The sequence below is a fragment of the Clupea harengus genome, chromosome 12 (genome assembly GCF_900700415.2).
Source record: "Clupea harengus chromosome 12, Ch_v2.0.2, whole genome shotgun sequence".
NCBI classification, from domain to species: domain Eukaryota; kingdom Metazoa; phylum Chordata; class Actinopteri; order Clupeiformes; family Clupeidae; genus Clupea; species Clupea harengus.
The window spans coordinates 24,819,849-24,835,692 of record NC_045163.1 but is presented as its reverse complement, the minus strand read 5'-3'; the positions used below and the strand labels follow the sequence as shown (position 1 = coordinate 24,835,692).

General features: G+C 46.0%; 1 protein-coding gene across 5 annotated transcripts in view; it reads left to right on the top strand.

Annotated features, from left to right (window-relative positions):
- The window catches only part of rictorb (RPTOR independent companion of MTOR, complex 2b), a 46,881-nt gene that overhangs the window by 6,470 nt on the left and 24,567 nt on the right, over positions 1–15,844 (top strand). For all 5 annotated transcript variants that reach the window (XM_031578486.1, XM_031578482.1, XM_031578484.1 and 2 more), the window contains 13 exons: positions 2,428–2,492; positions 3,218–3,349; positions 6,223–6,286; positions 7,843–7,969; positions 8,404–8,573; positions 9,098–9,165; positions 9,481–9,548; positions 11,004–11,086; positions 13,536–13,623; positions 13,832–13,922; positions 14,278–14,344; positions 14,976–15,056; positions 15,144–15,244. In XM_031578486.1, coding sequence (XP_031434346.1) covers positions 2,428–2,492; positions 3,218–3,349; positions 6,223–6,286; positions 7,843–7,969; positions 8,404–8,573; positions 9,098–9,165; positions 9,481–9,548; positions 11,004–11,086; positions 13,536–13,623; positions 13,832–13,922; positions 14,278–14,344; positions 14,976–15,056; positions 15,144–15,244 — 1,205 coding nt within the window. The remainder of the gene's footprint in view (positions 1–2,427; positions 2,493–3,217; positions 3,350–6,222; positions 6,287–7,842; positions 7,970–8,403; positions 8,574–9,097; positions 9,166–9,480; positions 9,549–11,003; positions 11,087–13,535; positions 13,624–13,831; positions 13,923–14,277; positions 14,345–14,975; positions 15,057–15,143; positions 15,245–15,844) is intronic.

The window sequence follows — 15,844 nt, the reverse complement described above, 5'->3', positions numbered from 1 at the left end:
GGGGCTATAGGGGTGTGTGTGTGTGTGTGTGAGCTCTGGGGCTATAGGGGTGTGTGTGTGTGTGTGTGTGTGTGTGTGTGTGTGTGTGTGTGTGTGTGTGTGTGTGTGTGTGTGTGTGTGTGTGTGAGCTCTGGGGCTATAGGGGGCTGGGATGGAAAGAAGACGGATGATGGATGACTTCAGAGCAGAAGACCACTGCAGAGGCAATGCCCACTGACCCCACTGGCCACGGGTCTGTCCTCTGTTCATACGTCATAGGCCAGAGGTTCATGATGCAGACCAAAGCTTTTAGTGGGGTGTTGTTGCTGTGCTGTAATAGGTAGTACCATAGCACAGAGTGTATAGCTCTTGATATCAAAATTATGAAATTCTTAGTTGATCATTTAACATTTCACAAACGTGCACCTTCGTCAGCCTGTAAAGAAATGTAACCGCGTTTACATTTGGGGATCGCGCGACATTTATACTGTATGTGTATTAGGAAATACATTTTCGTCGAATCGCCTTGAAATATATATTTGTGAATTTTAAAGCTATTCTAAGCGAATCTCCCTTCAGTTCCAACGCGTGCTGTCCGTGTTGTCAGTGGAAGCAGGCAGTGTACCCCGTACAGTAGCGGAGCCTCTCGCTACTCTCACCGCCCACCATAGGATTATGTTATTGCAGCCTCGAGGGCTGCTGGCCTCGGCTGTATTTAGAGGCTGTATTTATAAACGCAGTGTTTTGGTTTGTGCGTGGGCTGAGGAGAGTTGTGATTCAGACTGGGATGGGAAGCTGAGAGCATCTAAGTGTGCAACAGCAGAATGAGTGTGTGTTTGTGAGTGTGTGTGAGTGTGAGTGTTGTTGTTGAAGGATGTGGAACTGGATAGTGGCTTGTCCTGCCAACACTAGTCTGCCTTTTTAGTGTGTTACTAAGTGGGGGTGGGGTGGGGGGGGTTGATTAGGGCCTTGTCAGCAGATGTAGTGAGGCGTCCTATTAAAGGTATTGAGAGTCTCTGTGATGGATCTGCATCCCTGTGTCTTCCGCCCTCATGCTGGCCTGGTCTCTGAAGGAGTTGTGTGGTGACTGGGAGAGTCTCAGCTACATATGACACATCTCTGTACAGCGCTCTCTCAGCATGTCAAAGGCACACCCCTCTACTGTCTGCTTTGGGGAAAAGACGGGCCTGCTGTTTGTCTTTGTTTTTTGCCAAGTGGATCAACAACAATAACAACAACATTTGACAGTAATGAATGCACTGAATACAACCTTTATCTCACATGCAAACTGCAAATATCCCCACCTGTCCTCCCATTGGCCAGACACAGAGAGAGGAAAGGATAAGTGTTGACGGTAAGCGTAAGCGTTAAGCGTCAGCGTAAAGGGGCTTATATACTCTTGCAACTACAACTACGGCTGACCGCGCAGTTGCATCGAGGGACTCGTTTTGGTTTATGGTTCCCTAAGGTTCCCCAAGGGTTGTGCGTGTTGCAAAGCGATTTCTACGTAAAAAAGCGAGTATAAATGACGCTTATAGCTTAACGCTAACTTGTGTACAAATGGGAGGAGAGTAAAAGGTCCATGGTTAGAGGGGGATGTATCCTTGATGATGCCTTTCACCCAACCCAGGCAGTGTGTTCTGGTTCTGGTTGTGTTTGCAGTTGTTTGAGTGTGTTCTGATCTGGTTCTGTTTGTTTGAGTGTGTTCTGATCTGGTTGTGTTTGTTTGAGTGTGTTCTGATCTGGGTCTGGTTGTGTTTGTTTGAGTGTGTTCTGATCTGGGTCTGGTAATGTTTGAGTGTGTTCTGATCTGGTTCTGGTTGCAGTTGTTTGAGTGTGTTCTGATCTGGTTCTGGTAATGTTTGAGTGTGTTCTGATCTGGTTCTGGTTGCAGTTGTTTGAGTGTATTCTGATCTGGTTGTGTTTGTTTGAGTGTGTTCTGATCTGGGTCTGGTTGCAGTTGTTTGAGTGTGTTCTGATCTGGTTCTGGTAATGTTTGAGTGTGTTCTGATCTGGTTCTGGTTGCAGTTGTTTGAGTGTATTCTGATCTGGTTCTGTTTGTTTGAGTGTGTTCTGATCTGGTTCTGGTTCTGGTTGTTTGTGTTCTGATCTGGTTCTGTTTGTTTGAGTGTGTTCTGATCTGGTTCTGGTTGCAGTTGTTTGAGTGTGTTCTGATCTGGTTCTGGTTCTGGTTGTTTGAGTGTGTTCTGATCTGGTTCTGGTTGCAGTTGTTTGAGTGTGTTCTGATCTGGTTCTGGTTCTGATTGCAGTTGTTTGAGTGTGTTCTGATCTGGTTGTGTTTGTTTGAGTGTGTTCTGATCTGGTTCTGGTTGCAGTTGTTTGAGTGTGTTCTGATCTGGTTCTGGTTCTGTTTGTTTGAGTGTGTTCTGATTCGGGTCTGGTTCTGGTTGTTTGAGTGTGTTCTGATTCGGTTCTGTCTCCCCATAGCTCCTCAGCAATGTAGGCCACTCCGAGGACAAGTTGGGCTTCACTTACGAAGAAATCATCATCTGGTGAGTCACGGCCCAGCGATGCCCAGTCCAGTGTATTCCTCTGTTTGTTGTGCGCTAGAGTGCGCTGGCCGTGGGAAAAGCTGAAGTGCTCCGTGATTAGCGCCTGCTGTTTATCTCTTGATGAATCCTCAGAGTTTAATAGATAATGGAAACAACACTGTGTTTAGAAATAGAAATGATTGGTATTATTATTATTATTATTATTATTATTATCTGGTTGTCTGTTTAGACAACAAACAAATAATGTCTCCTGATGGTCTTGAAAAAGCAAACTGGAGCTAGAGTGGGTCCAGTGCGTCTGCAAGTTTGTGACTAGTTAATCTCTGGGTTTGGGGTGTCTGAGAGCTGTGGACTAACCTTCTTCACCCCTACAGCCTGCGGTTTGGGGTGTCTGTGGACTGACCTTCTTCATCCCCTACAGCCTGCGGTTGGGGTGTCTGGACTAACCTTCTTCATCCCCACAGCCTGCGGTTGGGGTGTCTGTGAGCTGTGGACTAACCTTCTTCATCCCCACAGCCTGCGGTTGGGGTGTCTGTGAGCTGTGGACTAACCTTCTTCATCCCCACAGCCTGCGGTTGGGGTGTCTGTGAGCTGTGGACTAACCTTCTTCATCCCCACAGCCTGCGGTTGGGGTGTCTGTGAGCTGTGGACTAACCTTCTTCATCCCCACAGCCTGCGGTTTGGGTTATCTGAGAGCTGTGGATTAACCTTCTTCATCCCCACAGCCTGCGGTTGGCCCTGCTGAACGAGGCCAAGGAGGTGCGCGCTGCTGGTCTCCGAGCCCTCCGCTACCTGATCAGAGATTCCGCCATCCTCCAGAAGGTTCTGCGACTCCAGGTGGACTACCTGATATCCAGGTGAGGAGTGGAGCCTGCCCCAAGCCCAAAGGAATACTGTGAAAGAAATATGCTATATAATTATTATCATGATATGTGTTGTAGTTTGATATTAGTTTGTTAGATGGGGTCTCAGATGTTCCTTTGTTCTGATGAGAGGAATTCTGAGTTTGTGAGATGTTAAACTCAGACCTGTCATTTGATGTTTAGGGTAGGACTGAATTAGGAGACCATGTGTTTATGTGAACTCATTCTGGACTGTTGTGTTAGAGTTTGGGTTTGGGGGTCTTAGGTAAACATTCTTATCTCTGGGAACCAAGGACGAGATGGTACAAGATGGGAGTGTTTTCCTGTATGAACTGTGAACATTTTCTCTCCATAAAGACTAGACATTTCTAGAAGAGAAATCATTGATGGGTTGAACAGCGTTCTGAAACCATGCACTCCTCTTTGCCAGAGTAAAAGTCAATTATTTATTATATTCTTGGTTGTGTGAGTCTTAATTCTGAGGTTAATACAGTCCTGGTAAAGGGTGAAAAATTCCATGACAAATACCCAAATGGCTTAGCCCTCTTACTGGGGGTTGCACAGAGTATTTGAGCATTCCAGTACTCAAAGCAGTTACATCAATTGTCGAAGCTTCTACATCAACATCGAGTACTTTGTTAATCAAGTGACACTAGATCTCACACGCATTCAGTTTCCAGTGAGAGCCCTTGGTAAACAAGAGGAAGGATGGCAACAGCGGAAAAGGGTAAATCAGTTGTCTGGAAGTATGGAAGAAAATGGCCAGTTTGGTTTCCCAGCTGTTGTTGTGATGGAATTAATGTGCAACGTTGTGGACGGATTTCTCAATGGAACATTGAGTCTGTCATATGACTAGACTACTACACGCACACGGCTAAACAAATGAATGTTGTTTAGAAAAAATAGAAGCAAGCAAATATGACCAATTTCATTTATTAATTGTTTGGGTTTGCTAATGATGACCAGGTTTCACAGAATTTACGGGGGGGAAAAAACAGCTTAATAAACATAATAAGAAAGCTAATGACAAAACCTACTTTGTTGACTGAACTTTCTATCTTGGGATACTGTAGAATGTTGATAACAATAGCGTTAAAATATCGTCAGTGTCATCCGTAATTCACCATTTGCGTAAGGTAAGACTAAGGGCTATCATATCATATCATTCATTTTATGCTTCGCTCTGTGCTGAGAACAACCCCATCAAAGTTGCATAGACTTTTCATTTCTGCAGACACTGACTGGCTGTTGATTCAAGTGTTGTGCGTTTTGTTTTCCTTTGATTTAGTTAGCATGTCGTAAAGAAAGGTCTGTTTGATATCAAGCCCTGGCTGTGGTTTAGGTCTCTTTTTTGTTATTGTTGCACTGTCCAGTGAAATACCTCACTGCTTATGTCACTGCTGTGGTCTGTTGGTCAGTATCGGCAGCAGTGACTGGATACAACTGGGCTAATGCTGTTTGAACAACTACCCCCTCTCACACACACACACACACACACACACACACACACACACACAAATACGTGCGCACACACACACACACACACACAAATACGTGTGCGTGCATGCGCACACACACACACACACACACACACACACACACACACACACACACACACACACACACACACACAAATACGTGCGCGCACACACACACACACACACACACAAATACGTGTGCGTGCATGCGCACACACACACACACACACACATCACTACCACCTCGTGATGTTAATGCCTAGAGAAGAATAGATCAGCTCATGTTAGGATCCGTGAGGCATGTTTGTGTGAGTGAGAGAGGGAGAGCAAGAGTGAGAGAGCGAGAGAGAGATAGGGAAACAGAGGAAAGACCCTGTTGCAGAGAAACCTTTAGAGAGGGAGTTCTTTTGGGTTAGAGGGAAAGGCACAGGGAGAGAAAGGCACAGGGAGAGAAAGGCACAGAGAGAGGCAGAGAGAGAGAGAGAGAGGCAGAGAGAGAGAGAGAGAGAGAGAGAGAGAGAGAGAGAGAGAGAGAGAGAGAGAGAGAGAGAGAGAGAGAGAGAGAGAGAGAGAGAGAGAGAGAGAGAGAGAGAGAGAGAGAGAGAGAGAGAGAGAGAGAGAGAGAGAGAGAGAGAGAGAGGCAAAATAGTGAATAGCAGGGAGAGGCAGAGAATGGTGCGTCTGTCTGGATTAAAGTCAGTGTGTTTAGCTCAGGGGAGTGGAGGTTCTGAAAACGAGGAGAGGGTTGTGCTGGAACGTTGCTACTATCAGCTAACAGCTAGCGCACAGCTGCAGAGCACCAGCTTACAGAGTACCACATCCACACAGCCTACCACAGGCTAGCACGTCTTGGCACAGATTAGTAAAGGACTGCCTTGTATCAGGGCTTGTTACGCACACACACACACACACACACACACACACACACACACACACACTCACACACACATGTGGGTTTACTCACCTGTTTACCTGTGTGGAAAGAATGTGTTCCTACTGGGAACTGCTCAAGTCAAGCTCCTTTGGTTCGTTTACACTCCAGTTGCCCCGGGTTACTTTTTAACCAGTGGTCCAGAGTGGAACACTTCCTCTTTCCTCAAAGAGATGTGCCATTTGTTTTGTCAATATGTACGGCTTGGTGTTGATTTTACGAAAAAAAGGAACATCTTTTTTAGCACGGATGCAGAACACCTAGCGTGATGTTAGCAACACCAAGGTCATGCTGGCTAATTCATGTCCTTCATACTGTGAAATGTGGATAGAATGTCTTAAATGTTTAAGTATGCGATGTGAATGTTAAGATGCGGGACCTAGCATAAGAGTGTAAAGCATGTGGCATCTATTTTCCCTATGTCACCATATTAACCTTTGACCTTCCACTGTGTGCAGATGCATAGACATCCAGCAGAGCAACGAGGTGGAGCGGACTCAGGCTCTGCGCCTGGTGCGCAAGGTGAGCCACACACACACACACACACACACACCACACACACACACACACCACACACACACACACACACACACACACACACACACACACACACACACACACACACACACACACACACACACACACACACACACACACACATGCATGTGTGAGACAGACACAACAGACAGACACGACAGACAGACACGACGCACACAGTTTGTCCCTCATGCCCGTACACAGACTCGTAAAGCCTCGGTTTACAGAGAAATCAAGTCAGGAAGCTTGTAAATGGATGTATTCATATTGTTTTTGTTTATTGGCCCTAATCTAACAATGAGGAATATTGGAGGATAAACATGGGGTTTCCCTTGTCATTTCCACTGCCAGTTCAAATTGAATTTGGGTTTATTTGCATGAGTACAAGGGTCGGATAAATGTCCCCCATTGTGCCTTGGAAGCTCAGGAAACAATTAGACTCGGTCTCTCTGTTTTGATAATGCTGTCGTCAATAAAGGAGTGTTTGTTTTCGCATTCGTCTGCAAGACACATGGATTTCCTGTGTGCGTAGTTGAGTGTGTGTGTGTGTGTGTGTGTGTGTGTGGGGGGGGGGTGGTTAAACAATGAACCCTTTGATCTGACCCTGCCTGCATTCAGTTTGAATGCAAAAGAGCAGGGCTTTTTCTCTGTGTCAGAACACAGTATCTAGAATTCAAAAGAGCAGAACGTTTTCCCTGTGTCAGAACACAATATCTATAATTCAAAAGAGCAGGGCTTTTTCCCTGTGTCAGAAAACAATATCTATAATTCAAAAGAGCAGAGCTTTTTCCCCTGTGTCAGAACACAATATCTATAATTCAAAAGAGCAGAGCTTTTTCCCTGTGTCAGAACACAATATCTATAATTCAAAAGAGCAGGGCTTTTTCCCTGTGTCAGAACACAATATCTATAAAGAGCTGCTATCGATTTACTTCGACATTAAGACGACATTGGCACAAAAGTCTTCATACTTTTTAATGAACTGTATTATGTATGTTGTATCTTCTTGTTTTTCTCTCTTTTTTTTATAGTTGTATGTCTGTTATTTTATATGGAACTTGGCGTCTGAAATAAAGATTTATATATATAATTCCCAGGTACTGTGGAAGTGGTGGAGGGAATGTGGCACCCTGATACGGAAAAAGACAACTTCTGACGCTGGCCGACATGTTGTTTTCTGTTCTGTTGTAGATTAGAGCAAGGCGTGGGTTATATGGAAGAATACATCTAAGTTTATATAAGTATATCGGATACCACACAGTTTCTTCTTTAGAAGTTTCTTTTTTTTAATTGATTTTCTGAGTGAAATGCATCAAGTGAGAAAAATGAAAATGTCTTTTTTTTCCTTTTTTCTTTTTTCCAGTTTTATTTAAAACCATGACTCAACCCTCAGTGCATTTGTAGGTTAACAACCCTTTTGGTCTTAGTACCCAGCAAGCTTATTAAGGCTTAAACCAGGCATGTGTCTTGCTCTCCCTCTCCCTCTCCCTCTCCTTCCTGTGTGTGTGTGTGTGTGTGTGTGTGTGTGTGTGTGTGTGTAGATGATCACTGTGAACGCCCTAGTCTTCCCAAGCTCAGTCACTAACTCCCTCATCGCCGTGGGCAACGATGGGCTGCAGGAAAGGGATCGCATGGTGCGAGCGTGTATAGCCATCATCTGTGAGCTGGGTAAGCACACACATACCAATATACACATGCACAGGCATGTGCCAACACATGCAAACACATACATAAACACTCACACACAGACACAAAAAATAAACATGCACCAATAACTTTTCACACACACAGATGTATATTAACAGAGTGTGAATTCTTTGTGTGTGTGCGTGTGTGCTTGCGTGTGTGCGCGTGCATCTGTTTGTGCGTGTGCGTGTGTGTGTGTGTGTGTGTGTGTGTGTGTGTGTGTGTGTGTGCGTGTGTGTGTGCGTGTGCCTGTGTATGTGCGTGTGCCTGTGTGTGTGTGTGTGCGTGTGCGTGTGCGTGTGCGTGTGCGTGTGCGTGTGCGTGTGCGTGTGCGTGTGCGTGTGCGTGTGCGTGTGCGTGTGCGTGTGCGTGCGCCTGCGCGTGCGCGTGCGCGTGTGTGTTCTCCGATCCATCAGCACTGAAGAACCCAGAGGTGGTGGCCAAGCGGGGAGGCCTAAGCACCATCCTGAAGAACGTCATCGACTGCCAGCTGAGCCGCATCAACGAGGCGCTCATCGCCACCATCCTGCACCTGCTCAACCACCCCAACACGCGCCAGTACGTGCGGCCCGACGTCGAGCTGGAGGTAGGAGCCGACCCCCTGCGACCCCCCGCGACCCCCGTGACCCCCGTGACCCCCACGACCCTCGTGACCCCCGCGCTCCCCCAAGCTGCAGCAGCCACCTCCGATCACTCGGACACTACTGAGAGGATAGCGCTGCGAAAAACTATGAAACGCATGAAAAATAAAATAAGAAATGACTTTCTTCATCGTCATGTAGCTAAACTAGATGCATGTTGATTCTTTTTTAATGAGTAACCACCATTGAACTAATGTTGTAAAAGGATAAAATGTACCTTTTAAATAACAAACCTGGGATGTTGGGAGCTTCGATGTGAAACGGATGCAACAGATATGAACTATATTAATATGAAGACATTGGCTTTGTGGCCGGGACCGTTACCTGCCCTGTCACTATGTTATATCATAGGTTTGAATCTGTGGGCGTGATGTGCAGGTGTGTGCAATTACTGAGAAAGTCTGTACTGAACATAGGATCGTACCACAGAACTGCAACCAACAACTCAATCTCCTTTGTCTTTCCGCAGCAAATCCTCGCACCTTACACAGACTTTCACTACAGACACAATCCTGACACTTCGGAGAGCCAGCTCAAGTAAGTGTGTGTAGGTCTGTGTGTGGATGTGGGTGTGTGTGTGTGTGTGTGCACACATGCGTGTGTACGTGTGTGTCTGGGTGTTCTTGTCTGCTTCTTGGTTTTGATGATATCCGTGTGTCTGACCTGGATTCAGTGAATTCCATAGTGGAATATGATTAGCTATTATTAAATGAGTCTATGAATAGACTCTCGGTTAGGGGGCGTACTGAGAGCGTCTACTGTTTTGATGGTACAGCTCCGCTCTGTTAAGGGATAATGATCAGTTAAATGGGCGACTTTTTGACATTTCCCTAATAACTCTCCCCCCTGCAGAGAGGACAGAGAAGCTCGCTTTCTGGCCAGTAAGATGTCAATCGTGGCCTCCTTTCGCTCCTGGTCGGGTGAGCACCGCACATTTCACGTGTTTGAATTTTTGAAATGTACATTTAATCCTATTTTCACATCTTGTTTGTTTAAGATTTTTTTTTTTTTTTTTACTTCCTTTTCTAGAAGTACCACTAGACTAGAGTGTATTTTATCTTTTTCACATTTACTTATTGATGTTATTATGGATTCATGAATTATTAATCTCCAACGCTGTGCTGACACGGTTGCCTGGGCAGCAGTAACAAAAGCAGGCCCTTGCCTAATGTTTTTGAAGATAGAAAAGCCCTTTTGGAAATTAAGTGTGTAACAACACATTTAGAGCTTCGTATTTATTTATTTATTTATTTTTTTAAATGGTGGCTTTGACTTGAAGAGGGTTGGTTTGAGTGTGTGTCCCTGTCTATCCTCCGCTGACATGCGTTCTGTGTCCCTACTCCTCCAGTGTGTGTCCAACTCCTTCATGTTGCATGTTCCAATGTGGATGTTGTCACTGTCCTCTTCTGCTACCTCTTGGTTGTACCTGTTTAGTGTTGGAGTTTCCATCCATGTCCTCTTGTAGCATGTCCTCTTGTAGCATGTCCTGTTGTAGCATGTCCTCATGTAGCATGTCCTCTTGTAGCATGTCCTCATGTAGCATGTCCTCTTGTAGCCTCTTGTAGCATGTCCTCTTGTAGCATGTCCTCTTGTAGCCTCATGTAGCATGTCCTCTTGTAGCATGTCCTCTTGTAGCCTCTTGTAGCATGTCCTCTTGTAGCATGTCCTCTTGTAGCATGTCCTCATGTAGCATGTCCTCTTGTAGCATGTCCTCTTGTAGCCTCATGTAGCATGTCCTCATGTAGCATGTCCTCATGTAGCCTCATGTAGCATGTCCTCTTGTAGCATGTCCTCATGTAGCCTCATGTAGCATGTCCTCTTGTAGCATGTCCTCATGTAGCCTCATGTAGCATGTCCTCATGTAGCGTCATGTAGCCTCATGTAGCATGTAGCCTCATGTAGCATGTCCTCATGTAGCCTCATGTAGCATGTCCTCATGTAGCCTCTTGTAGCATGTCCTCTTGTAGCATGTCCTCTTGTAGCCTGTCCTCGCTAACCCTGAGGGAGTCAGAGTCTCTGCTGTAACTTTCCTCTGGGATGTACTTAGCTTAGTGTAACACTGCGTCCAATTTTGTGCTGTGTTTGTGTTTGTGTGTTTGTGTTTATATATTTGTGTGTGTGTGTGTGTGTGTGTGTGTGTAAATCCTTTCTGCAAGCTGACCTCATGGCTTCTGCCATTGTGAGTGTCCTCAGTAACCCTGGCACACCACACACTGTACGTCTGTGATGACCCTGACTAACCTTCCGCTGTCTCCCTCTCAGCCCCCCCCCCACCTCCTCCTCCACCCCGTGTGTCTCTTATGGCCGTAACTAACCCTGTTCTCTCTCTCTCTCTCTCTCTCTCTCTCTCTCTCTCTCTCTCTGTCCAACTGCAGGCATCATTAACCTCTGCAAATCAGGCAACTCTGGAATCCAGTCCCTGATTGGCCTGCTCTGTATACCAAATATGGAAGTGAGGGTGAGTAGAAAAGGGGGGAGGGACTAACGGAGCTTGTCATACAGGACGTGGGCGCCTGGGCGTGGACGGGCCTGCACTGTCACTCAGCATCTTCAAGCGGGTGGGCTGCCTGCTGCCTGCTGCCTGCTGACATCTCTCTGTAGAAGTGAAACCACCTGTGGTGGCTTGGTGCTCTTTGTGAGCGAGCTTTTTCTCATGGGAAGGATGTTTGTGAGCGGCGGTGGTGGTGGTGGTGGTGGTGGTGGTGGTGGTGGTGATGCCGCCTGTTTGCTGGTAAACCCGGGCGCTTTCCTTGCAAGCGGAAATAATGACATCAGGCCTGGCCTGACCTGTCATGCGCTGTCCGGACTTGTCAAGGCTCATGAAGCCCACACCGTGTACTAGCGTGGCTGTCTGAAGACCGTCACTGTGCAATGGAGATTGAAAGAGGGTTAGAACGAATACAGCATCAATGGTATGTGATCATTCAAAACCATCACTCAAACACCTCCTGGAGGAGGGGCTCATAGAAAGTCTTATATACGGAAGCCTGTAGGCCTTGTCTTGTTCATTTTCAACGTACTTCATGTCCCCATTTTGAAGGCGCTGTCTCCAGACTGTGTCAAACGAATGTGGAAGTCACGTCTGGCGAAGAGCAGATGTGTCTAGTGTGTCTGATTCCATTCATCTGATCGTCATCTCTATGAGACATCACCAGTGACGTCGACAGATTCAGATTTATTGGTGTATTCTGACTTGGAACTAGCCTTCATCATCATCATCATCATCATCATCATCATCACCACCACCATCATCACTAGCCACCCCGCAGTGAACTTGACCTTTGACCTGGGGCAACAGCACTTTTGACTGAGAGGGAACTAAGTTGATTTAGACCTGATGATGGAGAACTAATAATTAGTGTCCTTTTGTTTTTTTCATGTTTGTTAACTGACCTGGACAAATAGGCTAATTTGTTTGCGCAGAATGTACTCGCGTCGTCCTCTTCAACAGCAAGTCAGCTTAAGTAACGTTAGTGCCGCGGGCTGCAGCCTGGGGAACGGTATCCTGCTCTCCATTTTCGCACAACCGACGTCTCGTCCATATTCCTCCCTTCCATTTAATTGCAGTTATTCAAAAGGCATCGCGACCATATAGATGTGCAACAAGAAATGTTTGTATATTAGTATTTTACTTGACCTTTACTAACATATTTGTATTTTACTTGACACACCTTTACAACGGCAGTTCACTGAGTAAACTCAGGGCATTTTATTTAATTTTATTTTGTTATCTTTCACAGTCCAGTCAGAAAAGAAAAAAAAAGTGAAAGGAGACCAAAGTGAGCGTGACCCTAGATTGACCTCCCCTCAGCAGTATGTACAGTACGTGTAAGCCTACTATTAGTGAGCGTGACCCTAGATTGACCTCCCCTCAGCAGTATGTACAGTACGTGTAAGCCTACTATTAGTGAGCGTGACCCTAGATTGACCTCCCCTCAGCAGTATGTACAGTACGTGCAAGCTTACTATTAGTGAGCGTGACCCTAGATTGACCTCCCCTCAGCAGTATGTACAGTACGTGCAAGCTTACTATTAGTGAGCGTGACCCTAGATTGACCTCCCCTCAGCAGCATTAATGTACGTGCAAGCCTACTGTAGGGCGACAAGCGTTACCATTTGACATAGCAAAGCTTTGCTGTCACCAGAGTCACAGTAAAAATATGAATCATAATCCAAATTGATTTTTTTTTTTTTCATTAAAGTATATTTTTTTTATATATGTATTGTGCTGGAGATGTTCACGTCTCAGATCACCTGGCCTCCACTAGGAGTCGCCACTGAGCTCAAGTCCACTCCCAGTCAAACTGCATATGGAGATAATATGTCTGTGAAGTCGTCATCATCAGGGTGGCTGCAGGGCTCTGTTACGTTCGAAATGAAGTTAGTTCTTTATGACTCACCCCAGAATACACCCTGTAGCAGAGTGGGTGTAGAATAACAAAATAATAAAAAGTGTGTGTGTGGGAGAGTGTGAATGTGAGAGAGAAAGTGTGTGAGTGAGTGTGTGGTTCCCCTTTACATGAGGTTGATCTTGAGATTTTGGCCCTGTGTGTGTGTGCGCTGACTGCCCTGCGTGTGTGTGTGTATGTGAGCTAACTGCCCTGCCTGTGTGTGTGTGTGTGTGTGTGTGTGTGTGTGTGAGCTGACTGCCCTGCCTGTGTGTGTGTGTGTGTGTGTGTGTGTGTGTGTGTGTGAGCTGACTGCCTTGCCTGTGTGTGTGTGTGTGTGTGTGCGCTGACTGCCCTGCGTGTGTGTGTGTGTGTGTGTGAGCTAACTGCCCTGCCTGTGTGTGTGTGTGAGCTGACTGCCCTGCCTGTGTGTGTGTGTGTGTGTGTGTGTGTGTGTGTGTGTGTGTGTGTGTGTGTCTGTGAGCTGACTGCCCTGCCTGTGTGTGTTTGCCTAAGCAGAGAGGGCTGCTGGAGGTCATGTACGACATCTTCCGCCTCCCTGTCCCCGTCGTCACGCAGGACTTCATCGAGGCACTGCTCAGTGTGGGTAAGTGCACACACACACACACACACACACACACACACACACACACACAAGCACAAAGTAGCTGGAGTGATGATGAGATTCCCTTTTTGGCATTGCTCCATTTTAAGTCCTCATTTTCACCCTCTTGACAGCCTCTTATGGAAGTTCATGTTAACATCCTTTGTGTGTGTGTGTGTGTGTGTGTGTGTGTCCGTGTTCCGTTTCTCAGATCCCAGCAGGTTCCAGGACAGCTGGAGACTCGCTGATGGCTTTGTGGCATCAGAAGCTAAAATTATTCTCCCTCATCGAGCGCGGTCAAGGTGAGCAGCATGGCTCACATGGCAGTCAAACACACAGCATGGCAGTCAAACACACATCCCTGTTCCCCACGGAGAGGGCATGTTTACACACACATCCCTGTTCCCCACGGAGAGGGCATGTTTACACACACATCCCTGTTCCCCACTGAGAGGGCATGTTTACACACACATCCCTGTTCCCCACTGAGAGGTCATATTTACGCTGTGTTCACTAAATAGGATGGAAAGTGTTGGACATGTTCTGTTTCAGATCTTTTAATTATGTTTCTGTTCTCTCTCTCTCTCTCTCTCTCTCTCTCTCTTCTCTCTCTCTCTCTCTCTCTCTCTCTCTCTCTCTCTTTCTCTCTGTCTTTAGACCAGACTTGATGGACAACTACCTTGCTTTGGTACTATCTGCCTTCATTAGAGGTGGACTCCTAGAGGTAAGGTTATCAGAACATTTAAAGGTGTAGTACGTAGTTTTTGCTGTGAAAAAGTGAAAATGCTTCTCTACTAATAATGATTATATAGCTCTGATTGCATGATATTCACAACAAAAAACACTGACTTTGCCTTTAATTAAAGGAAATGGTGACCAAATCTTTAGTTCAGTGGCTAGCAGTATCATCCATTCGTCTGGTCGGTGAATAGCCGGAAGTGACGTTGCATGGTCGCGTTGCAAGGCAACTCAACGAAAACAAACAGCTGTCAAAGTCGATGTTTGACATTTCCCCTGTAGCAGTTCTAAGCTAACTAATTAATAAATAAATAAAAAATTAAAAAATGTATGAATTAATCAATAAAATCAATGAATATGTGCATCTGACAGCCTCACAATCGGTTGCCAGGTTTTACAGCTGTTTGTTTGAGTCCACGCGGACCAGATGAATGCTCTAGAAACAGTGGGCAAATCCTGCCTAGTGGCGTCTCCATGTTCTAGTGCAAACCACTTCATGCCCCCCTCATGCCCCCCTCATGTCCCCCGCATGTCCCCCGCAGGGTCTCATCGAAGTGTGTGTGTGTGTGTGTGTGTGTGTGTGTGTGTGTGTGTGTGTGTGTGTGTGTGTCCCTCAGGGTCTCATCGAGGTGATCACTAGCAGCGATGACAGCATCTCAGTACGGGCCACCATTCTCTTGGGAGAACTTTTGCACATGGTAACTTTTTCTACAATCTTTCAAGTTAAAGTTGAATTGTGTGTAATTCATCTTAATTTAACTTCCTTGTGTTTGTTCCGTTTCCAGGCCAACACTATTCTCCCGCACTCACACAGCCACCACTTGCACTGCCTCCCCTCCCTCATGAACATGGCCGCCTCCTTCGACATCCCCCAGGAGAAGCGATTGTGAGTTTCTGTCCTTTTTCAGTCTGATGGAGGTGTTAAGTTTGCCATCTTTGCTAAAGTATTGCTTTGTTTCTTATCATTATATAATAATACCAATATTGAAGCTAAAATGACAGGGTCTCTATATTGAATCAAGTAGGATTAAGAATTTAGGATTAGGATGAGCCTTTATTGTCCCCCTTAAGAGACATTTGTCTTGGGCATTCGAGACACACAGGCACCGCTGCAGCACACACCCTCTACCTGTTAAACTGGCGGTTTGGTAGCTGTGCCCTGTACCCTCTGCCCAAAGGCGTCAGTTGGTCCTCTTGTGAAGGATGAGGTCTGGGTCACAGGTGATTTTAAGACCCTGCCTCCTCATCGTCTCCTCAAACACCCCCTGGTGGAAAGATGGGGGCAGCACACCAATTACTGTTTCAGCCCTTTCTATCAGGTTCTGGAGTTGTGATTTGTGTTTAAAGGAACAGGTTACCACACCATGTAATGATGCCATAACGGATAGTAGTATTATGAATATCTTGACTGAAGTGTCTCTGTCTGTCTGTGTGTGTGTGTTCGTGTGTGTGTGTGTGTGTGTGTGTGTGTGTGTGTGTGTGTGTG